This window comes from Populus euphratica, unplaced genomic scaffold (genome assembly GCF_000495115.2).
Source record: "Populus euphratica unplaced genomic scaffold, PopEup_1.0 scaffold140.1, whole genome shotgun sequence".
Lineage (NCBI taxonomy): Eukaryota > Viridiplantae > Streptophyta > Magnoliopsida > Malpighiales > Salicaceae > Populus > Populus euphratica.
In genome coordinates this window covers 308,775-335,944 of record NW_011500028.1, presented here as the reverse complement: position 1 = coordinate 335,944, position 27,170 = coordinate 308,775, and the positions used below count along the sequence as shown (strand labels likewise).

The 27,170-nt window shown below is 31.6% G+C and overlaps 4 protein-coding genes across 5 annotated transcripts; 2 read left to right on the top strand and 2 right to left on the bottom strand.

Annotated features, from left to right (window-relative positions):
* Positions 1-1,322: 1,322 nt before the first annotated feature.
* On the bottom strand, positions 1,323-4,065 carry LOC105142316 (tubulin alpha-6 chain-like). The gene is made up of 5 exons (XM_011049892.1): positions 3,764-4,065; positions 2,990-3,204; positions 2,722-2,921; positions 2,069-2,577; positions 1,323-1,864 (listed from the first exon to the last, which is right to left on the bottom strand). The coding sequence occupies exons 1-5, from the start codon at positions 3,874-3,876 to the stop codon at positions 1,549-1,551; spliced, it is 1,353 nt and encodes a 450-aa protein (XP_011048194.1). The 5' UTR covers positions 3,877-4,065; the 3' UTR covers positions 1,323-1,548.
* A 6,369-nt stretch (positions 4,066-10,434) lies between these two features.
* LOC105142315 (mitochondrial dicarboxylate/tricarboxylate transporter DTC-like) lies at positions 10,435-13,511 on the top strand. Its single transcript, XM_011049891.1, has 6 exons — positions 10,435-10,702; positions 10,937-11,020; positions 11,478-11,539; positions 11,641-12,002; positions 12,759-12,973; positions 13,117-13,511. The coding sequence occupies exons 1-6, from the start codon at positions 10,583-10,585 to the stop codon at positions 13,171-13,173; spliced, it is 900 nt and encodes a 299-aa protein (XP_011048193.1). The 5' UTR covers positions 10,435-10,582; the 3' UTR covers positions 13,174-13,511.
* Positions 13,512-16,534: 3,023 nt separating this feature from the next.
* On the top strand, positions 16,535-18,951 carry LOC105142314 (uncharacterized). Its single transcript, XM_011049890.1, has 2 exons — positions 16,535-16,962; positions 18,019-18,951. Exons 1-2 carry the CDS (start codon positions 16,714-16,716, stop codon positions 18,124-18,126), a joined length of 357 nt encoding a protein of 118 aa, XP_011048192.1. The 5' UTR covers positions 16,535-16,713; the 3' UTR covers positions 18,127-18,951.
* A 3,612-nt stretch (positions 18,952-22,563) lies between these two features.
* On the bottom strand, positions 22,564-27,083 carry LOC105142313 (elongation factor P (EF-P) family protein). 2 transcript variants are annotated; one of them, XM_011049888.1, is made up of 11 exons: positions 26,781-27,083; positions 26,660-26,690; positions 26,536-26,549; positions 26,400-26,450; positions 25,710-25,779; positions 25,151-25,217; positions 24,954-25,021; positions 24,496-24,607; positions 23,717-23,756; positions 23,204-23,271; positions 22,564-22,971 (listed from the first exon to the last, which is right to left on the bottom strand). In XM_011049888.1, the coding sequence occupies exons 1-11, from the start codon at positions 26,997-26,999 to the stop codon at positions 22,959-22,961; spliced, it is 753 nt and encodes a 250-aa protein (XP_011048190.1). In that variant the 5' UTR covers positions 27,000-27,083; the 3' UTR covers positions 22,564-22,958. The 2 variants fall into 2 exon arrangements, with proteins under 2 accessions (XP_011048190.1, XP_011048189.1); XM_011049887.1 differs by having other exon boundaries at positions 26,536-26,554; positions 26,665-26,690.
* Positions 27,084-27,170: the final 87 nt, after the last annotated feature.

Here is a 27,170-nt window from a genome sequence, read left to right as displayed (position 1 = left end):
TTGTTCACACTAGGGCTTTAGGAAACCTAGGTTTGAGTCAGAGATTGGAAATTCTTTCAGCCTGCCTTGCCTGCTGTACATTTTGCTTTTCTATCAAGTCTAAACCTCGTAATGATTAAAATTCAAGTGCTTACATTCTTTTCCGATCAAGAGAGAGAGAGGAAAAAAAAAACCCTACTTGCACAACATAGCTAACACCTTACAGCTCGCTGTGGTTTTATCGAAGTTTGATGTGGCTGTCAGTTCTTCATATATTTGAGCACTTGTTCAATGCTTCCAGAACATCTAGCAAGACCCAATAAGCAAATTTATTCACTTAACATCCGCAATCACAGACGGCCTGTACTTTCACACCCTTCCTTTCGAAGGGATGTTGCAGTAGGCATGGACACTGGTGAAGTATACTTGTCAAATCTGGTCCTTGATTTGATCCGATTTAAGACACATGTTACTGAAACCACAATTAATTCAGGGTTTTTTTTATGAAACAACATGGTTTTAGACAGGGAAAAAAAAAAAAACCATTTCCTTAAATTAATTCATTCGCGTATCGTTTGGCTAATAAACCAGGTCGGAAATTAACTTAAGATGCGGTTATTTTAAAGTAATTTTTAAAAAAATTATTTTTTTATATTTATTTATTATTAGAAAAATTAATCAATAAAAAATATCTTTTTATCAAAATAAAATTTATTTTTATTTTCAAAAAAGTATTTTAGATAATTTATTTTAAAATTAAATTTTTTATTTGAAATAATTTATAGATTTACATTCTCATTCAACCTTTTAATTTCTAATTTTTTTTTATTATTTTAATAAATCTAAAATCCAATTCCATTCTCATTCAACCTTTTAATTTCTATTTTTTTTATTATTTTAATAAATCTAAAATAACAATTGATAAACTATTTTTCAACTCTTTTTCATAATATAACTAAATAATAAAAATTATTTTCCAACTTATTTTTAATAATATTATAAAATATCAAAAAATAATTTACATTTATAAAATTTATTTTAAAAAAAAAACTACTGTCCTACAAAGATTTAATTTAAAAAAAAACTACTTTTTCAAAAAAACTACTGTCCTACAAAGATTTAAAATATCACTGAATGATCAATGTGTGAACTGATTTGAAAGAAACCAACTAGGTAATTTGATCATGTCAATGTTCAAACTGATTCAAAAAAAGATCCACTAAGTTGATCTGCCAGACCCAATTTAGTAACTGCCTGGAAATGAACCTAGGATTTTATCAGATGCCAATTTGCTTGAAATGCGGCGGTACGAAAAGAATAGAGGAGGCAGAAATACGAGAAGGGAAACATGGAAATGATGAGAAACTTAATTCTGAAATATCAAACTGGAAACAATAAAATACACTTCAAATACGAAGACAGACATAGTCTTGACTATTTTACAGAAGAAGGATAGTGGTGCGACACATCACAAACATAACAACGGCAACGTAAGACGGGCGGGTTGGCGGCCGAACCCTCACACGCTTAACCAATTCCCAGATGAATTCTATTGCAAGTGGCAATAACTTATTGATAGTCATCACCTTCCTCTTCATCATCTACACCTTCAGCACCAACTTCCTCATAATCCTTCTCAAGGGCAGCCAGATCTTCACGAGCTTCTGAGAATTCCCCTTCTTCCATGCCTTCACCAACATACCAGTGGACAAAAGCCCTCTTGGAGTACATGAGATCAAATTTGTGGTCAATGCGAGAAAACACCTCGGCCACAGCTGTGTTGTTGCTGATCATGCATACAGCACGCTGAACCTTGGCAAGATCACCCCCAGGTACTACAGTAGGTGGCTGATAGTTGATCCCACATTTGAAGCCAGTTGGACACCTGCGGATTACAAGTAAAACAACATTTCAGATTAATGATAAGTTAAGCAGTGGGAAAATGTCAGCTTAAGATTTCATACTATCGGTCATTGAAAAATCAAAAATAGAAGTGGAAAATTCAAGACTATTAGTGAAAATGATGCTCGTGTATCTTTAACACGACCATTCCTTGTTTTCTTGTTTCCAGTTGAGTGTATTTTCTCACCAGTCAACAAACTGCACGGTCCTTTTGCTTTTGATGGTAGCCACAGCAGCATTGACATCCTTTGGAACAACATCTCCTCGGTACATCAAACAGCAGGCCATGTATTTCCCATGCCTAGGATCACACTTAGCCATCATGCTTGCAGGCTCAAAGACAGCATTTGTGATCTCTGGAATTGACAACTGCTCATGGTATGCCTTTTCAGCTGATATAACAGGGGCGTATGAAGAAAGCATGAAATGGATACGGGGATATGGCACAAGGTTGGTCTGAAACTCTGTAACATCCACGTTTATGGCTCCATCAAACCTTAATGAAGTTGTCAGGGATGATATGGTTTGAGATATCAATCGGTTCAGATTTGTGTATGTTGGCCTTTCAATATCCAAGGATCTTCGACAAATGTCATAAATAGCTTCATTGTCCAAGAGTACTGCCACATCTGTGTGCTCAAGAAGGGAATGAGTAGAGAGTACACTGTTGTAAGGCTCCACAACTGCTGTTGAGACCTGCAACCAAAGAGAGACACATTATAACCGAGTTCCATAAGAGTTACAACCTAGCAATTATTGGAATCATGCTTCCTGTGGCATTCCCTCATAATGTTCGAGAACAAGGAAGCCAAGCTTTTAGCTTCTTTAAACTATAAGTACCTGAGGAGAAGGATAAATGGTGAATCCAAGCTTTGACTTCTTGCCATAATCTACAGACAAGCGTTCTAACAGCAAAGACCCCAAACCAGAACCTGTTCCACCACCAACAGCACTAAACACTAAAAACCCTTGTAAGCCAGTGCAGTTATCAGCCAACTTCCTCACTCGATCAAGGCAGAGATCCACAATTTCCTTCCCAACTACAAACCACAACTACATCAGTTTAATCCCACAACAATTTACAAGGCAAAAGAGTTAATCACTTTACCTGTATAGTGTCCTCTAGCAAAATTATTAGCAGCATCTTCCTTTCCAGACATAAGCTGCTCAGGGTGGAAAAGTTGCCGATAGGTTCCAGTCCTAACTTCGTCAATAACAGTTGGTTCCAAGTCAACAAAAATAGCTCTAGGCACATGTTTTCCAGAGCTAGTCTCACTGAAGAAGGTATTGAATGCATCATGTGCAGCACCCGGTGAAGTGTCACTGCAAAAAGACATTAGGTTTTTTTGTTAGCACACCACACCACGACTCCAATCAAGACCACAAACAGGGAAAAAACACACACAACACTCTAAGTACAACTGTGGATGTCTAAAGATTCACCCATTCATCAAAAGACCATAGCTTTCAATGCACCTTCTTAAAGTGCCAAATCATCACAGATTCTTGATAAAAAATGGTTTATCTACAGATGATATGTGCAAAAAAGTTAGAATCAAAATCTATGAAGACCAACCATATAATTGTTCGACAAAAAAAGAAAGATGCTTGATCTGGTGATTTCAACACTCAAAATAAACAATCTTGATCCCATCAAAAAGCATACTTCAATACGCCATTACAAAAAAGCATATATATAAAAACTACCCCACTAAATTCTATTAGGATAAACATACAGAAAAAACAGCAAGAGATCAAGGAAAACAGAAACAAGAATAGAACAGTAAAGAAAGAGAGCGAAACACTATGCTGCTTGATCATCGATCACTAAAAAGCTTAAAACTTGATAAACAAAATTGAAAACCCAGAAAAGAAAAGATACCTAGGCATCATTCCATCAGGTTGGATGTCATGTTCAAGACAATAAAGCTCCCAACAAGCATTGCCGACTTGAATCCCCGCTTGTCCTATGTGAATGCTTATTATTTCTCTCATCTTTTTTCCTTGACTCTAAGCACTCACAGTCTCTTGTCTCTCTCTCTCTCTGTTCGGACACTCAAAGTCTCTCTAACTGTGTTTCTTTGACGTTGTTATAGATCGAGAGAAGGATGCAAGATTTTTTCCTGGATCTCAGTCTCTCTCTATCTCTATACAAAGTTGCCTTCTTGGGTAAACTATATTTCCACCTCTATAGATTCAGAACATTTCATTCCGGTTTACGTACTTTAAAAAACATGTCGATGATGTTAGTCTCATTGTTTCCAATATGTTTCAATGCAGTCCCTGAGTGCTAATGGAAATCAACAATAAGTCCACCTTTTGAATTTATTTTATGTGTTTCTTTTTGGATTTCAAGAAAAGAACGCTAAGCTTGCATTATGTACACAGAAAACAAGAACAAACTGTGGTTAATGTTGGAGAATCTTAGAAACAGGGTCAAGAATGAAACATTTTTGAATTTATAGGGACTACAATTATAGCCATCCACTTTTCTTTCTGTCTTTTTTTTTTTTTTTTTAAATTGGACAGCAAGATTTGAAGTGGACATAAATGAAAATCGATAGAAGATTTGGAATCCGATAAAAAAAATAAAAATGGTCCCCACCATTTGGCGCCAGCCTTCCTTGGGACCCACTTCAAACTTGCTGTCTTATTGACCGTGGATTTTGTTGGGATTAATGGAGAAAATGGTAGATAAGAGAAGTTCCCGGGGGTAATATTGGACATAGGTGGAAAATTGAGGACCACTTGGGAGGGGGGTGCCATGTGCTTTTGCAGATGTTGTGCGCTGCTGCATACAAATATCATATACAAATATTCATTGCTAAGATGTTTGTGACATATTTGTCTATTAATATAGTTTTTTTTTTAAATTGTGATTTTAGTTATTGTTTAAAGTTCATTTTTGTTTCAAAAAATATTAAAATAATAATTTTTTATTTTTAAAAAATTATTTTTCATATTATCACATCAAAACAATTTTAAAACATAAAAAATAATTTTAAATAAAATATTCAAATTTTAGAAAAATAAGAATCCAACACTGTATAAACCAGATCCAGTTACGAGGTGAATCCAAGATCTAGTTTTTCATACGAGATGGAGTAAAAAGAAAAACAATTCAAAGTTGATTTAAATCTAGTTTAATTTTGCACTTTTCAAATGAATATCATTTTAACTTATAAAATAATTTTAATTGATTTGAGTTAATTGGTGTATTTCATGACCTCCATTTTAATAACTCTATGCCGTTCCTCTTTATATATATATATATAGAAATCGGAGGGAAGATCCAATTATATGGAAAATACTTCATGCGGAGAGATCCTATATTGATGAACAGAGCATCTATTTTTTTATTTTTTTATTTTTCCATAGATGCATTTCAACCCATTTGAGTGGAAATGACATGCTATTTTAGTGACCTTACTGGTTTTAATGGCTGCTCACACATTATTTTGCGCGCGATGAAGATTAAATTTCTTCTTGATCAATCTTGGTCAGATGAGGTTTTCTTAAACAAAAACAGAGCCTGGGAATTCTGACCCAAAACTGCGGTGCCTTGCATGCAGCTGTTCTTCGTTACACAGAGAACACATTCGTTCTCTTAATTCCAATTACTATGGTATAGCAATAGCAGCAGCAAGTACATTGTACATCACGCAAGAAGGTTGTCGAAGGAGCCATGATGCATGATGATCACATGCAAATCTTGAGATGTAGCTTCGAAGTCCAGAGGTGGCTCTGCTTTCTTGCCGGGTGTTGGACCAGCAGAGTTGCTTACCACATTTCTTTATGCCTTTGCTAAGGTGGCCTTCACATGGCTACAATATTCCTTCAAACAGTCCCTTCAAAAATAGCCACCAGATGGAAATACATGCTTTTAAATTTGTTGTAAATGGAAATTAAATTGGTTTCGACCAGAAAATAAACCAAAAAAAGAAAAGAGAGAGAGCAGGGCATCAAGGTCCCATAAATTTGCTGGCATTAATTAACAACAAGTATATATATGCAGTGCAGTACATGGTGGATGAGGACAAACAGAACATGGACATGTATGTAATTTGTCCCCTCTTGTATCCATATATCATTTGTCCTCACTCTTCACTGTTTGGTTTTAATGATTCTCTTTCTGTATGTATAGATCGTGTTTCTTGTGGATACAGATAAAATATACCTCAAAAACCTCTTACATGCCGAAAAAAAACTAATTACATAAGTTATTTAAGATATAATATATTTTCTTTATTATACCATGGTATCACAGTCAGCCAAAGGTTTTTCTTTTTTTCCAATTCAACAAGCTTTTAATGTTTTTTTTTAATCTATTTCCAAGTTGACTTGATTTCAGCTTAAACTCACAATATTTTAAACTTAATTAACTATTAAATTTAATTTTTTTAGATTATTATTTCAACTTTATTGGTTATCAAATTCAGGTTTTTAGGATCTGGTATGTTTATGAAGTTTAAGTTACTTAAATCTAACATAGTTATTGAATTTATATAATTTTGGACTTGGTCGACTATCAAATTAAAAAATTTTAGATTTTGCATGTTTTTTAAATCCATGTTATTTTAAGTTTAACTAATTATTAAACTCAAGTTTTTTGAATTTAGTATGTTTATCAAACTTATATTGTCTTAGATTTAATTAACCGATAAATTAAAATTTTTTAGGTTTATAATATTTCTCAAACTCAGGCTATTTTAGACTTAATTAATTGTCAAGTCTAAATTTTTTAGTTTGATGTGTTTGTAACACCAACTTTATTTAGTTAAGACCTTTTCTATTTATAAAAATTTTAACAAAATGTTTTAACTCATCAACAATAATTCACTCGTTAATTCTCATTGTATTGGATTTTTTCACATTAGTTTAATTCTTTAGGATTTTAGTTTTGTAAAAAAAATTGTAATTTAGCATTGAGAAGGAATACAAAAAAAATATAACAACTAAGATAATTTAGAAAAAAATACTTAATAAAATATATACTTAACTCCCAATTTTCTTCTTGTTCTTGAATTTTTAACTCCGCATTACTATTTTTAATCTCATACCATACTTATTTATTATATTTAAAAGGGAGTATCCTTGAAAAAAAAAAGGAAAAGGAAAGTCAAGAAATAAAAGGTCTAATATGTGTTTAAACAATTAGAACTCATTTTAAAGCCCTGCTGAAATGCTATAAATACATTCAAGTTTCAACGAACAACAAGAAATTATCAAACACGTCTCATAAACTTGTCTGAACATGTCATTTGCATTTTTTATTAGATGCTAATTAAGATTTATGTGTTAATTAAGATTAATTTTCTCTCGAATTATCTTAACAAGACGCGTAATGATTTTGTTTTAATATTAACCTCAAGATTTGAGGCCGGAAAATTAAAATAAAAGAAGCAAACTCCTTTTAACTAAGAAACCAACTCGTAGACGTGAAAAATCTATCAGGAATGATCATTGAGAGCTTTATTAAAGAGCCCATTCCGCAGGGCAACAGGCTACTGGGACCATCGACAAAAACATTGTGATGCTTTTTTTCAAGCCCATTGGCCACATTCTTATGTGGGTGCTCACTGTTCACCAACTTTATGGCCCAGAGACAGGTCCGAGTGCCTGCCAAGTGCACTGTGATCCTGGCACAATTAATTATAGCGTCGAGAATTTAAAAAAAATAAATCTAAATCACAGTAACAATAAATTATGTTAATTTCAAAATATCCCTTATAAATTTTTATGTAATTCAATTTTAAAGAAATAATATTGCAGCAATCAACAGTATTTTAAAAAAATAAACTACAAAACTAAATTTTCAATCAACTCATTATAAAAAAAAAACTAATGAGGATAATTTGAAAAAACAATATGTAGAGAAATATTATAGCAAAAAAAAAATCATATGAAGAAATATTAAATCCACGGTGTTTTAAAAAACTAAAAAGTTAAATTCTCAATCAATTCAATATGAAAAAAATAAAATCAACAGAAATAATTATAAAAAAACATTAAAAAAACCATGCGGAGAAATATTATAAGTCCACGGTGTTTTAAAGGAAAAAATAAAAAAATTAAATTCTCAATTAACTTAATAGTAAAAAAAATCGATAAAAATAATTTTAAAACTAACTTAATAGTAAAAAAAATCAATAAAAATAATTTTAAAAATAAAATAAAAAATAAGACAATTTTTGAAGAAAAACATAAAAGAAAAAAATAAAAAAAAAAACACGAGGGAAAAACAAAAACTTAATTCTTAAACAACTCAATTTTAAAAAAATAAACTTTGACAAGAATAATTTTTAAAAACATGCATGGAAACAATGCAACAAAACAAAAATCATGTGGAGAAATATTATAACAATTTATATATTTTTTTAAAAAAATATAAAGCTTAATTATCAACTAGCTTGATATGAAAAAAAAATCAACAAAAATCATTTAACAAAATAAATCATAAAAAGAAAGAAAAAATCATGCGTGGAAATATTGTAACAATTTAGAATGTTTTAAAGAGAAAAATTACATAGCTAAATTTTTAACTAATTCAATATTTTAAAAATTTGGTAAAGATATTTTAAAAAAGAAGAAGAAGTCATTGTTGAAAAAAAACATGTAAAACAAGAAACAAAAAAAAAATAAAATAAAAATTACAATACTTTCCCCACATGTTTTAGAATATTATTAATGTTTCAAAGAAAAAAATTATATGACTAAAATTTTAATGAATTTAATATTAAAAAAAATAATAAATATATTTTTTAAAAAAACAAAAAAATTACATCGTATTTCCCACATGTTTTGACATTACTCACACATTTTAGATTATTGCTAATATATATATATATATATATATATATATATCAAACTAAGTAATATTGTCATACATACATGCATGTATGTATGTATTCATGTATGACGATATTAGGTTTGTTTGAGTAGCTAAACAGGAGATCCATCAAAATGAAAGAAATGTTGGGTGCTTTGGAACTTGTTTTTGTCCTTTCACGCATCGCAACAGCTCCTGCAGGGGCAGGCATGCAGCATGCCCCCGATTTTTATAACTCATGTATGTTCTTGGAGGAGAGCTCCATTAGCGCCTTTGCTTCCAAACATTTAAAAAAGCCCCTCGAGGTAAATGAATTTCTTAAGAATGTTCTGCTGTTTTCATACAAAATGACTCCTTTATTTATTTATTTATTTATTTATTTATTTATTTATTTATTTATTTATTTATTTATTTATTTATTTATTTATTTATTTATTTATTTATTTATTTATTTATTTATTTATTTATTTATTTATTTATTTATTTATTTATTTATTTATTTATTTATTTATTTATTTATTTATTTATTTATTTATTTATTTATTTATTTATTTATTTATTTATTTATTTATTTATTTATTTATTTATTTATTTATTTATTTATTTATTTATTTATTTATTTATTTATTTATTTATTTATTTATTTATTTATTTATTTATTTATTTATTTATTTATTTATTTATTTATTTTAAAAATCTCTAACGTGCAACTTCGAGTGTATTAGCTTGCACTCATGGGTGACTTCCTCTTTCATCTTCGAAGTAATTATACTTGGTATTAGCATCTGCCTGGTATTATAATATACAGTACTTTTTAAAAATATTTTTTAATTAAAAATATAAATGATTGATAAGAGATCGTGAGTATTTGTTATTAAACTCTATTAAGATTTGAGATTAACTCTATATTTAGATATAGATTAAATTGAATTAATTAATTTATTTATTTTTAAGAAATAAAAATAATATTGTTTTGAAAATATATTTAAAAATTAAATAAGAGTTAACTATCTCAAACTACATTAATCTAAAGTTGATTTTCTTTTACACCCAATTCCACATCATCCGATGAATCTCAAGGCAACCAATAACGGGTCCAACAAGGATGTATTCCAGTTTAACCATTTAGTTAGTTAAGTGGTAAAAATTTAGGATTAAGGAATTTGTTTATTTTATAATTTTAAATTTGAATTATTAATTGTTTATATAATAATTATTAAAAATTTATATAATTGTTAATTTTAAGATTTGTAAAATTAATTATGCTGTGGGGAAGCTAATCTAACATCTATATTAAAAAAAGAGCCGTATTCCAGCTATCAGTATATATACACTTTTCGATGTGTAATATTTAATTGAAAAATGGCAGTACAGTCACCGAACACAAAAATCCCCCTCTCGTGTCACACACGCGCCCAAAATAAAAGAAAGTAAATGGCTGCATGCGTAACGATATGACAAAAATACATCATAAAATCATATAATAATAGAAAAATGAAAGTGAAGGTTTTTCTGGTGAATATTCAAGATTGGTATACTGTGATTTTTAAAATAGGTTTATTTTTTATTTTTAAAATATATTAAAATACTTTTTAACTTCAATATCAGTATATAAAAACATTAAAAAAAAACACTGTAAAAAATATTTAATATTTTCTTATACTAAATGTATTTTTAAAAAACTTTCAAAACCATTTTTAAACGCACTCGCAAACACCTATTGGTGCTGTGTTAGCTGTGGTGTATTTATATCGCCTCTCTCACGTGTATATTCTCCCTCTCCCTCTCTCTCTCTCTCGTTGCTTCTCTCTGGCAAATCCCAGATTCCTGTCTACCCTGAGGCTTTTTTGAATCCAAAAAAGAGAGAAAGGAATGGGAGAGGTGAAGAAACCTCAATCACGTGGTGTATGGCCTACTGTCAAACCTTTTGTTAATGGTGGTGCCTCGGGTATGCTTGCCACCTGTGTTATCCAGCCTATTGATATGATTAAGGTACATAAATGTTTGTGTTTTCGGCTTTTGGAGATTTTCTGAGGCATGTTGTTTATCAATCTCTGGTTTTTGTATTATTTGTGAGGTAAAGTTTGAATCTTTTGAGCTAGAATGGGTCTTTTAGATCTGGGATTTGATGGGTTTTTAGAAATATCTTGTTTGCTTTTGTGTTGTTAAGTGGTTTATTGAGGTCTGTGTTTTGATGGGTTCTTGTTGTCTTGTTGTTTGGTGTAGGTGAGGATTCAATTGGGTCAAGGATCAGCTACTGAGGTGACGAAGACTATGTTAAAGAATGAGGGTTTTGGAGCTTTTTACAAGGTTCGATTCTGTTAACTTGTTGATTCTGGATTTGTAGTTGTGTGTAATGTTGATTTAGTTTCTGGTTTTAAAATCCGTGCCACGGTACGGAACTTTATTGCTGTTTAATTTGAAGTTCAGCATTAATCTCGCTGGGAAACAATTAAAGGTTGCCAATTTGAATGCCTTGGAAGGAGGTGTGGTTTGTGCTATTTTGATAGGACATTGATAAATTTGATCTAACCTGACCTTTAATTTTGAGATTAAAACAAATTTGTTAGATTCGATACTGGTCACTTATTTGTGTCTTAATTTAGGAGACCGCTACAGAAATGACATCAATGAGAAGCAGTTAACTTGACCAATGCAATTCTTAGTGTCTTTTGAATTCAAACGTGTTTTGTTGTTATTGAATATAAATACAGTGCGTGTTATGTGTGCACTGTATCTCATTACCATATTTAATGTCAACGATCAGGGGCTTTCTGCTGGACTACTGAGGCAAGCCACTTATACAACTGCCCGACTTGGAACGTTCAAGTGAGTGTTTGAAAATTTTTGTTATCAAACTATGATATGGTTTGCATCTTTTAACTTCTATTGTTATCAAGCTTTTGAATTCTGTTCTCTGTTTTTATTAGGATTTTGACCAGCAAAGCAATTGAAGCCAATGATGGGAAGCCCTTACCTCTATATCAGAAGGCATTGTGTGGGCTCACTGCTGGTGCTATTGGTGCAACTGTTGGCAGCCCAGCAGATTTAGCACTTATCCGTATGCAGGCTGATGCCACTTTACCAGCTGCTCAGCGCAGAAATTATTCAAATGCTTTCCATGCCCTCTTCCGCATTGTTTCCGATGAAGGGGTTTTGGCACTCTGGAAAGGTGCAGGCCCTACTGTTGTAAGAGCAATGGCATTGAACATGGGGATGCTTGCTTCTTATGATCAAAGTGTTGAATTTTGCAAGGATTCACTTGGTTTTGGTGAAATGTCTACCGTGCTAGGTAATATTCTTTGCATGCATGATTTTTGTACTTGTATTAATTAGTATGTTATTTTTATGTTTTTTATGGTGATTTTGTACATTGTCTCATTTAGTTAAAAATATTGTTATTTCATAACTATTCTGTTGAATTATTTATGTAATGAGATCCTTTTTCTAGTTATGCATGCATTCATTTTCGTAGCACGAGTATGGCATAAACAATCACCTGGTGTGCATATTACATAGATACAAGGGCAGAGCTAGGATTTTAGGTATGGAAGTGTCAAAATAAAATATATTAGAATATACTTGAAAATAATATAAACAAATAAGGGCTATAGAATAATAAATAATTCTTTTTTTTTTGGGTGGTGGTGGGGGGGGGGGGACAAAATGCATGTTTCTCAGGAAATAAGCCTTAAATTCAATATTTAAAATATATTAAAATTTTGTAACTAAAATTTAAACTCTGTCAGACTTTGGAGGTGCATGCCCCAGCTATGCTGTAGTTCAGGCCCTGCATTGGGTCAGTCAAAGCTTTGAAAAGTTGGTCTTATTCAAGCATGTTTTTTCCTTTTCGTTGTTAACATGTGGATTTTGTTTTCTGCTGTATAAGCAAGGCATGCTGATTGATTGAATTCTGACATTCCTAACACCATGTGGCAAAGATTTTGTCTTAACCATCAAGCATGATGTGTTACAATGATTAACAGCTTCTTTTATCCTCTCTATTCCTAGGTGCAAGACTAACAGCTTTTATCCTCTCTATTCCTAGGTGCAAGTACTGTTTCAGGATTTTTTGCTGCAGCTTGTAGTCTTCCATTTGATTATGTCAAAACTCAAATTCAGAAAATGCAACCTGATGCCCAAGGAAAGTATCCATACACTGGCTCCATGGATTGTGCCCTTAAGACACTCAAGTTAGGAGGACCATTCAAGTTTTACACTGGATTCCCTGTCTATTGTGTTAGAATTGCGCCTCATGTTATGGTACATCCCTCCCTCCCTCCCTCCTTCCATGTGTGCTTTTGTCTTTCTTTCAATGCATCTTGTCTGATTAGATACGGGTGTATTAGTTTAATGTTTTTAGATCTATGCATAGAGTTCTTATTGCTGAATGTTTGCATGTGCAGATGACCTGGATATTCCTTAACCAGATTCAAAAGCTGGAGAAATCTGTTGGGTTGTAGTTTTCCGCGGAGATGGGATTGGTGTCAAGTCAGGCACTCAAAATAATGGAATTTGGTTGAGTTGTAGCTTCTGTCTGTTTTTTGGCGGTTCACACCCTGTTAGACTCAAGTCAATTTTAAGTAGGATTTCTGAATTTTATGCCATATTAGCACCTTTTAGGGTGGGGAAGGATTTGGATTTTACACAAACCCCTTTTGAATTCAATAGAGTTCGGCAAGACGAAGTAAAATAAATTGTTTACTTGATAAACAAGTATTATGGATAAATTTTTATACCTTCCATGAAACATAAATCTCAGAATAAGATTGACCCCTGTCTGTGCTCTTAAGGTTTTCCATGCTGGTCTTGTATTTATTTTCACTCGGAATTTTCTTTCTTTATGGAGAGGGTAAGGGGTGTTTAAGGGTGGTGGTTAGAATCTACCAATTAGGAAGCATGCTGCTGTCACAAGCCATGATATGAATTGGGTGTGGATAAAGTTCTTGCTGCAATTTGGCATTATTCTTTTTGCCAGCTCTCCAAATTGGCAATGCCTTGGAGCTTTTTCACGTCTCTTTCACAGTTTCACTGTCGTTGTGAATCATGGAGTGCTGCCATTCAGTTACTGGATACTGGATAGCAGTCCCTTCCACAGTTTCACTGTTGTTGTAAACCATGGAGTGCTGCTTTCAGCAACTTAACTGGATTGCTACAAAAGAATGCTTTTAGGGTGAGGTTGAGGCTGCTCAGCATTGCACTGTTGATGGAGACTGAGTATGAAAGTAATGGCTTGTGGAGATGAAGATAGTTTAAAAAAAGATACAAGTTTTCTGATAAATGACAGTTACTTACCCGTACTTAAATTAAAATCTTAAAAAATCAGGAGCCAAATCAAGCCAAAGAGCAGTCACCATTACTGTAATGGCTTTTCTTAACCTAATGGAATATAATCACTTAACAATAATTAGTTATTTGGACATCTTCAAATTCATACTGGCAATGCAAACCCTTATCTATTTAAATTTAATTCACATAATTCTACTTATTATGATGATTTTAGAAAGATAAAGGTAATGTTATTGATATATTTTCAAAAAATATAATGAAATGAATTATACAAAATGCTATGGATCACCTCCAGAAAAAGGTTCTGTCATGCTTCCCTTAATTAATGGTATTTACCTTGTTTATCGTTAAATCCTTATTTTTTTTCCATTTTATTTATTAAAAAATAATTAATAATATTTACCAGATTATTTCCTTAATATATATATATATATTAATATTCTTCAATATCTCAATTTAAGCATGTCAATTTTCCTTAACTATGTTTAGATAATACCTATACATTATATTATATAGAAAAAAAATGAATGTTGCAGGTTAATCATCACAAATAAATTTATTAAACTATAATGAACATTGAATGACAAATATTTTAGATAACAAAAAGTGTAGAATATGTAAAATATCTTATTTGTGGTCAATGAGTTATAAGAAGATAAAAAAAGTAAGAATGATCAATCAGTAGCCTATCCTTTTCATGTATTTAAAAAAGAGAGAGACTATTTTAGATAATCAAAATATTTAAAAATAATTTATCTTCATATTTTTTTAAACATGATGTAGCACGGTAAATTAATCTAATAATTTGTCAACTTAGAACTTGATTTGAGTTGAGCTGAGTTTATAAGAGTTGATTTGATTAAATTTGATTGATTTATTTAAATTTTAAGTAAGATTTATCTTAATTGTTTTTAAAATTAAAGTAATTTTTTTTAAAATATTAAAACCACGTAATTTTAATATATTTAATCCTTAACCCCAGTCTTGGACCAGATCATAGCCCTGGGAGCCTAGCATTCACCTCCTTCATGAGCCTACCATTCACTCAACCATGAGTCACTGGCACCATTTTTGCAAACCATCTTGCAAAACACAGAAGTTCAAGTATTTATATCCAAAAATAGATAGTATTCACCTTCTTACTATTAGCAATTGTACAGAAGCTTCAGCAGACTCCAGCCGCAGTTCCACAGCAACAAGCAAAACCTACGCAGCAGCAGCAGCAGCATCAGGAGACATCACAGCCTCTTCATCCCCGCAATCTTGATCAACACCTATTACTCCGAGAACACAGCATGGAAAATATAAAATAAATTTAAATTATAAAATCATAAAAAATTTCAAATACATTAGAAAAAATTCATGCTTCAAATAAAAAATTATACATAATTCAAACACCTTAAAATATATATTTAGAAGAAAAATTCATATATAGTTTAAGTAACTAAATAAACAATTCAAATTTATACTATTTATATCAACTATTTTAATATTTAAAATAATAAAAAATAAAATACTATGACTCTAATTTTGGTCAAAGTGAAGTTCTAATTCTAATTCTTTATTCAAATAAAAAATATTTTCTAATCAAATACTTATAACCTTGGGCTTACATGGCATTATCAAATTATATTAATCATTATTGACTCTTCAAGAGAGAATGAGTCACCAATTTAAAAACTATCCCATCACAAAAACAAATGCTATATTATCAAAATAAAAGAAGATAGGCGGCAAGCAAAAGAATGAAACTGTGAGAAAAACATCCTTTGCTGCATAATCAGGTATAGGGATAGACAAACACACACATACTTAACCGTGATTGGCTTGTCTTTTATTCCTATTCATGTTCTGAAGAGGCTAAATTATGTAAAAATTGTTAACTTGGTGGTGAAATCACCACCATATTCATGTTCTGAAGGGGCTAAATTATGTGAAATCACCGTCATATTTTACCTGATTTTACTTGATTGTATCTAGATTTTATTTATTATTGAATTTTTTGAATAATTTGATATATTAAATTTATATTAACTAGTAAAATTATATAATTTTACGAGTTAAATTTTAATTTTAATAACTTTACCTATTTCACTAATATTCAAGATGATAGAGATAACACCCCTAATAACTATTTCAGAGAGTTTAATAACTATTTTATTTTAAAATAATAACTTATTATATATAAAAACTATAATTGCAGTTCAAGACTAATAAGCTTTCATAAATTAAAAATTCTATAAGTATTGAAGGATTTTTTATCCTATAGTTATGGAAAGTCAATAATTACTCATTTTATTTATATATAGAATATCATGCACAAACAATTTAATATTCTTATAAATAGTTAAATTAATCAAATCTTAATTTTTTTTTAATAGTTATGAATTCAAGTAAGTTAATTTGAACATTTAAAATTAATAAAAGTAAGAATAAAAATAAAAATGTAATTTGCTCACGGTTGTATCTTTTTATCATTGAAAAGCAGAACCAAAGTCTTTCCTCATCAACAGCAATTCTAATTTTTCTCTTTTACATAATGCTCACTTTGGAGCTACCTTAGGTGGATACTCTCTGCTTTCACTCCAATCTTTTTTTAAAAAGAGATTCTTTGTGAGAAGAGATTTTTTTTAAGAGAGAGACTAATCTTTTGTCTTAGAAATAAGGAGAGCCAGTCAATACCAAGTGGTTATTCAAGTGAAAAGAATCAAGAAATGGGTTTTGTTTCGGAGAAGGAAGAAGAGAATCAGTCCCTATCCATGGGAAGAAATACCAAAGCTTCTTTAATGGGTGGTTCTTGGTGGTGGCAAAATGTGAAGCCATTTGTGAATGGTGGATCAGCAGCATTACTAACAGAACTACAGTTTCTCTTGGTGGATTCTGCTATCTATTACCTTGGAAGTTATGAAAAGGAATCTGCGGCAAAGGCCTTTAAGCAGCTGCCTCACCTTCAAAATTTCAAGGTTGGCCTGTGTTTTCCTTTTATTTATGCAAGTTTTCTCCTTTATATATATATATGTGTGTGTGTTTGTGTGTGTATGAAGGAAAAGAGAGGAAAAGAACTTCCTTTATGTAGAGTAGGCATATTGTTTAAAATTTATGGTTGGTTTCAGAGAGAGGAAGAGAAGCAAGGCTCTAACTTTACATTGAAAATCAGTGAATGTGTAGTAAGGCAAGCATATGTGTATTATTGAGTTGAGATTTTCGCTCTCATTTCTTGAGAAAAAAAAGTACATTAAGGAAAACCATTACCATTCTTCCATGGGGATCTTCTTTCTAGTTGGGATTTTCATTATTTAATTTGTGCTAATCATGTAGTCATTAATGGATTTGCTTTACATAGCAGGACCTATCCTAGATTTTATCATTTCATTTCTAGATTCACATATATCATGATAATGGAGTGTATGATATCTATACACATTGCTATGCTAGACCGGAAAGTTTTTCATCAGTTCTCTAGCGGTTGAACTAGGAATTTGATCTGGTTTTCCTCTGCAAACTTATTTCATAGTAACTTCGATCTTGTTCACTATATTCCATTGTTTAAGAGGAGGGTTTTTCCATCCAAAGCCCTTTACACATCATTGCTTTCTTTAATCAAAAGCGTTCATCAAAACGTCAAACTCTACCGTTTCCATTGGATTTATTAGCATTAGCTTGGATGAACATACAACAGCATTGATCTAACATTACTTCAAACTTACAGAAAAGGCAAGTTTACATTCCCTTGGAGCTACCATCGGTGCTATGACATTCGGATCATTCGAGCAAGTGACTAAGAGTCTTTGTTCCACGAGTACCAGTCTATGCAACCTGCAGGAAAATAAAATGATCAGTATTGGCTACATGACCACAATTCTTATCATAAATGTTTGTTGTGATTTGGTTGGTTAGAAAGGGTTTTTGAGAATATAAGCAAATAGATAAAATCATCAATTGCTTCTTTTCTCTCATATGTTTATCCATGGTGTTGAACTGGAACTTCCTGTTAACAGTGATGTCTTTGGTTTTACTAGGATTTTGACCAGAAAGGCCATTTCTGCCAATCATGGTATACCTCTAGGCATTCATCAGGAAGCCTGCATTTGCCGGAACTGTTGGAGCATGCGTGGCTGCTCCAATAGCTACAGCCTTCTATCATGCTGGGACTAAGATAGTACCAGGGGCAAAAAAGCTGACTTATGGGGATGTCTTCAGAGCTTAATCAAGGGCTTTCAGCATTATGGAAACATGGATTATTTTGGGATTTCACAGCATTTTAGGCAGGCATGCTCGCTCCATATAATCGAAGTTACCATTATTTTAAGGTTTCCCGTGGTTTTGGTGAATTTCAAACTCAAATGAGCAAGTTCTCTTCTTTCAGAAAGAATTTATTGTTTGTTTGTTTGATGACTAGGATTGGCTGTGTGCGTGTAAGATCATATAGCAAATTTCATCACACACACATTTGATATCTTTTGTTTCAGGTGCAGGTGCTGTTTCAGCATTTGCTGCCTCAGCCTGTTGTGTACCGGTCAAGAATGTTCGATCATATATGTAAGCTATGAGACCCAATGCTGATGGAAAGTCCCCGTTCACAAGCTCTCTGGTCTGTGCCCTGAAAGCCGTGAAAGCTAGAGGGCTTGTGGGACTCTACAAAAGATTTCCACTGTTTCTTTGCAGGAGTTTACCTGCTACCATGGTACTCCCTCTTTCTCTGCACAGAAGCTCATCCACACATTCATGTCCACATTTCAATTCCAAGAGTTGTTGGATGTATTTGTTCACATGGGAAGTCATCTTTTAATTTCTTCATTCGAACTTTGCCGATTGGGTTGGGCATGGCTGCAGATCACATGAATGATGTTAGAAGATATCCGGGACTTCGAGGAATTTGCTGTTGGGTATGCGATCAAAGTTCCACATTGGTTAGAAATGGGGAGGATGAAGGGTATATAAGGATAGACAAATATCTCCATTGAAATGAGGCCTTTTGGGTATAACCCAAGAGCAAATCCATGAGGGCTTAGGTCCAAAGTGGACAATATCATACCAATGTGGAGATATGTGGTGTCCGTAATCCTTACATTTGCTGGATTGTAGTAGCTCAAGAGTATCCAAGGAGGAGCTGCTCCCTTGATCCTACTCATAGTTTTAGTATTTGCAAGCAAGGTTTTGACTTGTCAAGAAAACCGTGTTGGCAGTAAAATTGTTCTAGTAGCTGAACGCACTATAAGGGTGATGGTGCCTAGGGCCAACATAAGATGGTTAACAATGAAGTTTTTCTTTTTAATCTCAACCAAACATTGTTTGAATGCTAACTAATTTACATGAAATATAATGACTCAAATCAGAACTTATGTGAACCAACTCTAACCGCCTCATGCCATGCCCAACCGAACCACGGAAATAGAACTACCTCCTCACTTTTTCATCCCCTCCTCCATCCATCCTTATTTCATACTGTGATTACAGTTTTCGGACCATGGCTAGCAGGCAGCTTCACAGGAAGGAAACATGTCAAAATTTATAACTTGATAAAAATAGAATTCTTATATGCTAAAAAGAAAAATCTAATATAAAATAATAGAAGCTGCATTGCATAAAGATTAGAATTCACATTGATGTCCATATGAAGCTCTTCTATCTTCGTGATAAGCCACTAGCAAGCTCCATCCATCTTCTTACTTTTTGACAAATATACTTATATTTCATAAAGGCAACAGAGAACTGTGCAGCTCATACATTTGTCCACAATCCAGTCTGACAAACACTATATCCTGCAGAAGCTTCGTCCTGCCTTCGAGTCTTCGACTGCACATATGACAGTTAAAATAGTCGACTTGGTGTTAGTTTTGGAAAAATAAACACTAAACTGCAAAATGTAAAATGATATGTCGATAGAGTAGAGAAAACTATTGGAAAGATAAACACTAAGCACATGCTAAAAATGGTTGGATGGCTATAGATTTTGTGTTTGATAAGTATATATTTTGTTCACATATAATAAAAGCTAATAAGATATTGGTTTTAAGTGTTTAATTGATAGCTTCTAATAAGTTATTTACCATCCACAAAGTTTAAAAATTTACAAATAAATTCAACAATAAAATAAAAGCTAAGAACTAGTGCAACCGATCATCATCATATTCTCAACAATTTAGCTGCCTTCCAAAAAACTTTAATTAAAGCATCCCTTTATCTCAAGAAATACAGAAGATTGGAGGTTTGAAAACACAGAGTTTCCGCCTGTGGAAACTACTTCTTTTTCTCTTTTTTATTCCTCAAAAATCACATTGACTTTATGTATCAACTAGTTGCCATATCCGCATGGTACTGCGTGATCATTATACATTGTTATAGATTTATAGAAAAAATCATAAAAATATATTTTTAAAAAATTATATGGAGATAACTATTACAATTCACAATATTTTTAAGAAAAATTATAATATAAAATTAAATTTTTAACTAGTTTAATATTAAAAAAATAGATAGATAATTTTTAAAAAATCATAAAAAACAAAAGAAAAAAAATCATGTAAAGAAACACTGCATTAATCTATAATATTTTGTAAAGAAATATACAATTATAATTTTCAACCAGTTCAAAATTAAAAAAATAAAATCAATAAAAATAATTTTGAAAAAAATCATAAAAAACAAAGGAAAAAAAATCTATGTAGAAAAACATTGTAGCAATTTATAGTATTTCATGAGAAAATCTACGGTTATAATTTTTAACTAACTCAATATTAAACGGTTATAATTTTCAACTAACTCAATATTAAAAATAATAAAATCAATAAAAATAATTTTTAAAAAATAGTAACAAAAAAATCATGTGAGAAAATACTTTAGCAATCAACGGTGTTTTTAAAAAAAAAAACTACAAAGCTAAATTTTCAACCAACTTAGTATGAAAAAAATTAATTAGACAAAATTAATTTTTAAAAAATCAATAAAAAAACATGTGGGAAATATTGTAGCGAGAAAAAAAATCATGTGAAGAAATACTATAGCAATCCATAATATTTTTTTTTAAAAAAACTATAAAGCTAAATTATTAACCAATTCAATATGACAAAAACTAAAATTGACAATGACAATTTAAAAAAAAAAAAAAAGAAAAACCATATGACACCGTATCAATCAATAGTGTTTTAAATAAAGAACTGTAAAGCTAAATTTTCAACCAACTCAATATTAAAAAAATAAATTTCAACAAAAACAATTCTGAAAAAAATACAAAAAGAAATCAATTTTAGAAAAAAAGCAAAAAGAAAAAAGAAAAAAAAATTAAAGCTAAATTCTCAACCAACTTAATATATTAAAAAAATAAATTCAATAAAAAAATTTAAAAAAAACATGTAGAAAAATATTGTAACAATATACAATATGTTTTTTTTTTTTATAAAAAAACTACAAAAATAAATCATCAAGCAGCTTAATATAAAGAAAATTCAAAAATGATTATTTTGGATAAAAACCATAAAATGTTTTTATAAAAAAATATTTTAGTGATTCATAATTTTTTTTAAATAACAGAGCTAAATTCCCAACTAGTTTAATATTAAAAAAATAAGTAAAAATAATTTTGATAAAAATATATAATTTTTTTTAAAAAGTACATCATGGGAAAAAGACATGTAAAAAAAACAATAATATTAATATAACAAAAATAAAAAACATGGGAAAAACTACAATATTTTTTTTAAAGTATTATTAAATAAACAAAAATATTATTACAACGAAAATAAAAAGCATGAGAAAACTACTCTATTTTCACCACACCATTTAGATTATTGTTATAACGACTGTCCTGTCCTGCTATTTTACATTTCCTCTTGTTGCCTTGTTAAATGACCAGTCAAAGCTTACGGGCATGGCAGCTTTTGTACCTTGCTTTGGTGGCGCAATAAAGTTTTATACACAGATGAAAGCCCACATCTTGGATGGAAGTGAAATTTTTTTTTTTCTAAGAATAAAGGCTTGCTTTAAGGTTAGTTTTGTGTCGTTTATTTATTTATTTTTATAAGAATCAAAGCTTGCTTTAAGGTTAGTTTTGTGTCGTTAGTATATGAAAATGAAAACAAAGCGTGTATTCATGTTTGTTTGGTTAGTGTCCAGCGATAAAAATAATATATACATAAAAAATAAAAACAGATATCTATATCTATTATTATTATTATTATTTTTGTCTCGAGACAATTTGAATCCTTTAAGTAATGTTTCCTTGGTCTCGAGTACTCATATAATTTTATGCAAATATAAATTACATACACACTCAAGGTAAATAAGCTACCTAACCACTTTATGCTAGCAGAAGCTACACAGATTGGTAATGGTAGAGGGCAGGTGAAGTTTCTTGCAGATTAAAATGAAATAAGCTAGAAGGGTACCAAATTGCAATCACTACTTCACTTACTTTTCCAAAACACATCATGATGACAATCACACCATTTCACGTCTGCTTCAACAATTTGATTTCATTTATAGCGGAATAAAATCAAATTTAGCCTTGGATCTAGCAGCAATGGTGCAGCATTTGGTTTTTTGTCATTTTACTATAAAACAACCAGTTAATAAGAAAATAGTAATCTGTCCAAGAATTTTGGAGATTAGGTCTGACATTAAAAGGAAAATGCTTCAATACAATGTTGAAGTACTCTTGTTGAAACAAAATTTCTAGACTGATGGTAGGTGTCGAGGGCTCTAAAAGCTAGTCCTACATTTTCCAATTCTGCATGCAAAACATATCCTCTTGTTTAGGAAAGAAGTTGAAAAGAATACCATATGCCCCATAATTTCTAAAGAGAACCTCGTGCTCTAGTGAAAAGTACCCAAAAAAAGCATGCATCGATAGAAAAGAACCAAGCAGAACGGTATGCAGTAAGCTGCAGTGCCTGGCTCCAATGCAAAATAAAGGATTTTGTATTTTCAATTTTCTCCTCTGGAAAGTAGCCCTGGGCTAAGGTTATTTGTTGGCCCTGAGTAAAAGAACAAAACAAATCAACAAAGCAACAAAATGATACTAATAACAATCGTTTACAAATCGTTTACAAATTATGAAAGGGCAAGCATGTTTATCTGTACATTATTATTGGGTGTGTGTAAAAGAAACGAGAAAACTTAAAAGGCCTTAGACATGCCAAGTAATTAAAAGAAACAAAGACCAGAACTAGCAATTCCCAAATTTGAAAGAGATATAATCTAATTTACCTGGTAACAAACGAGCCATCTTCAGTATTGACAACAACTGCTTCTCCAGTCTCAATGTATGTAGGTACCTGATGTTTCAGAAGATAGATAAGATAATAATGAAGCTTTTAAAAGTTCGTACCAAACCTATTGTGGCTGTTTACGAATCGACACTTAAGTGTATTCAAAGACTCAAGATATACACACACGAGATCCAGTGCACCCTTAAACTTCAAAATAAATCCAAAGTACATTTTCCTTCTTGATAATCCAAAATATAAATCAATTAACAAGCAAGCACTTCTATCCGAATGGCTACATTAATTCAAAATTTTATAGCCTTAAGCATCCATTTTACTCGATAAATGTTTGCACCTAAACCAGTATCTGTTTAGATACACTCTAACCCTTAATTGCAGTTTTCTACTTGCTCATACACACACACGAGATCCAGTGCCCCTTAATTGCAGTTTTCTACTTGCTCATAGTACAGAATTAGTTTACAATAACTTGAACCAGGAAAAAAAGTCTTACTTGAATAATGAGACCATTGTCCAGCACAGCCTTTTTGTACCTACATCAAAGGGGGAAGTGTTGACGACAGGGTTTACAGTGACAAGCGTACAAATAATCAAGTAGGTGAAAAGCTTTTTATGAAACATAATACATGAATATGAAGTTCAGTTATCAATCACATAAATTATTTTTTAATTGAATTCTGGTGTGCAGTCATAATTAATTATGAAGAGATATAAGATAGGGAGAAAACTGATCTTGGAAAACACATGAACTGCAGAAAGCTGAAATGCCAAATTAATTCATACAATCTATAGTGCTAGTGGCTACCCAATTGGCAGGCTACATTTATGTGGGATAAGTACCTCATTACCATTATGAACAGCATTCACTAATCACTTAAATATATTGCCAATTACAACTTGTAAAAACCACTACATGAATAGATCCGGGCCTATTTGTGAGTAACTTAAACCAAAATGATGACCAAACTACAGACTGAAGAAAAGGAAGAGCAAGGTTTTATAATTGTTATCCACCATGAAATATGTCATGTGGCCAGAATTATCTATCTGCTTCATGAAAGATATCCCCAAAGGGTAAATTAGTTCTTGCATTTTGCCTTACTATACTTGAAGCAAGTATACTTCATTGGAGTGGGAACAAATCAATAATAAAAAATTCAAACATGTAAGATGGCAATCAAAAGCATGTAAAAGCCACACAAGTAAGATCAGGCACATGACAAGAACTTTTGAGAACACACGAATGAGTATCTGGCAAGTTGTGGAGCAAACCGAGGTGTAGCTGCATGATCTTGTGTCTCCTTAATAACACATGTTACTTGTTTTGGAATTGATCCAGACAAAGGTCTTCCATCAAATAACTGCATTTTAACTTTCATTTCCTCTGTTCATCATGAAATTTTGTAATAGTTAGAAAGAAAGTTAACCAAGCAATTCCTTAATAGTCAAGTAGATTATGAATTGCAGCATTTGATGATGAGCAGTGCAATTAAGAAAAGTCAAGATTTTCCCGTAGGAGCAACATTAAAAGAATGAAGCAGAAATGACAGTTAACGGCATCCATAAACATCATCTTTAAGAGTTACAAGAAGCAGAAAGTCCCTCAAAACCTTAGACAAAGTGCATGAGAAAGTAAGGAAAATCATAGAAGATCTGCGCATATAACAACAGTGGAAATCTTAAAAAAGGCAGGATGCTTTTTGAAATATCAAATTTGGAATTTTACCAACCTTTTAGATATGCAGCAGCTTGGCCAAACAAGATCAGCGGCACTTCGAGTTGCTCAAATTTCTCAAGGCTAACATTATAAAAACAGACATCATTTTGAAATTTATAATAGATACATATCCATGACTAAAACAAAAGATATTTCAAAAGAAAAGAATAGCCTGTCTTGGGAGCAGGGAGAAGTGATGATATTACTTACTCCATTAGATATACTGATTCATGTTCTGTGTACAAACATGTGAAAGACCTCTCCTCAACAAAAACCCCTAAAGCAAGTTAAATAGGATTAATCTAGATTTCAATATATGAATAACACCTTGAAATGGAAAACTGTTGAATAAACTTTTGACCTTTCAAAATAAAATGATTCCATATGATTTTATGCTTACAGAAAAAAAAAAAGCCTACATTAACAATACATTTGAAGAATAAATTGACGTGTCATACAGTTATGAAATACAAATGAGAAAACACCAAGTCTATGTGTTCAAGTTTCATTCAAAGCTGATACTTTTCCCAGAATATCCATGAGGTTATTTCAACTGCCATCACTGTTCTAGGGTGTTAAACATTAATTTCTGAACTTGCAACCCCTAAAATAGCTGAAGCAAACAATGCCTGATATAGATCACCAACCCGCTACTAACAATTTAGGTAGGAAGGGAAAAAAAAAGAAATTTGCCATCCAAAACAACCAAGATTTTGACTACATAAAATCTAACAAAATAGGGATCAAGAATTTAAAGTTGATAACATACTTTCAACAGCCTCCTCTGCACCAAAGCGAAAGGTTTGCTTGTTTCCACTGTCAACATCTCGAAGCTCCAACTATGGCAAAAATACCAAATAAAAAACAAATGCAATTGGTTCAGACAATTCAACCAAGATAAGGTCAGCTATGTCAGAGAATGACAATGCCTTTTATTTGCAATCCAATTATTTCACATTCACAAATATGAACAAATAAATTCAAATGACAATTAGTTATTTAACAATATAGTCGCTAGGTGCAAAAGAATAATCGCCAACAAAGCCAGCCACTCCGTAAGTCAGATAGACCAAAAATAAGCAACAATTCGCTGGCATAACTATCATAGAAATGTATCTTATCACTGCAAGGGTGATACAATAGCATGCAAATAACACTAAACAATGTTTAAATTCCCGTCAACAAATTTAAACACGTAGTAAACATCAAATATAGAACATTTAAAGGTTTTAGCTGTCGAATAAACCCATTAAATCCATGAACCAAACGTTCAAACTCAACTCCATGCTATAGCGTGAATCCGACAAAATACCACCTTTACTAAACCCTAAAACAATCCAAAAAGCAGATATGCAAAAGCAGCACTCACTATTTACAGTCACTTCGCACATTATCAAACAATGAAAAAATTTATGATAATTGAAGTTAAAAATTATATATAAAAAAACAATAATAACACCGTCAAAATCGCTCCTCCTCTTCCTCGCTGTTTATGCTCCGCATCCACCACCTACATTAATCAATTTCCATTATCATAAACTCCAATTCAACTCACACATTAATCCATTATAATAAACATATTAAACTTTAATTACCTCGAAAATTCTTCCTGATATGTATTCACCAGATTTACAGTAACAAAGGCAAAACCTTTAGCAAGTCACATCCAAAAACAACAATCCAAAAAAAAAAAAATCATATAATAACCACAAAACTTACCGGATTTTTCAATTACATTTCCAGGTCTTAACTGCAATACAAAATCAAGTTTTTATTTTTCTTATATTATCTCATAATCACTAATAATTTCAATTTAAATATAAAAAGACTGAAGCTTTACATGAATAGCATTAACTTTAACGCCGCGATGTTGGATTGCGAACCAAGGCCTGGCGTAAACATTGCCGTTGGTGGTGATGGCAGCACCGTGGCAGTCAGGTGAGAATAGAGTGAGGGTAGCGAAAGTTCTAGAAGAAGTAAGAGAGGAGTAGGAGTAGGAGGAGGAAGAGAAGACAAGAGTGCGAGAGAGTCTCTTGCTAAGTTGCAGTAAAGCTCGCATCTTTTTTGTTTTTCTCTGATCTTTTAAGCTCTCTAGATACTTGTGTTCGTTTTTCGAAACTGAAAGCTGATGATGGACTTTGATTGCTGCCAGGAAGGCAAAGGAAAAAAATGTGAAATCCCAAGTAAGCAATCCTTAATGTATTACCCAAGTTTCATTTTGGTCCTAAAT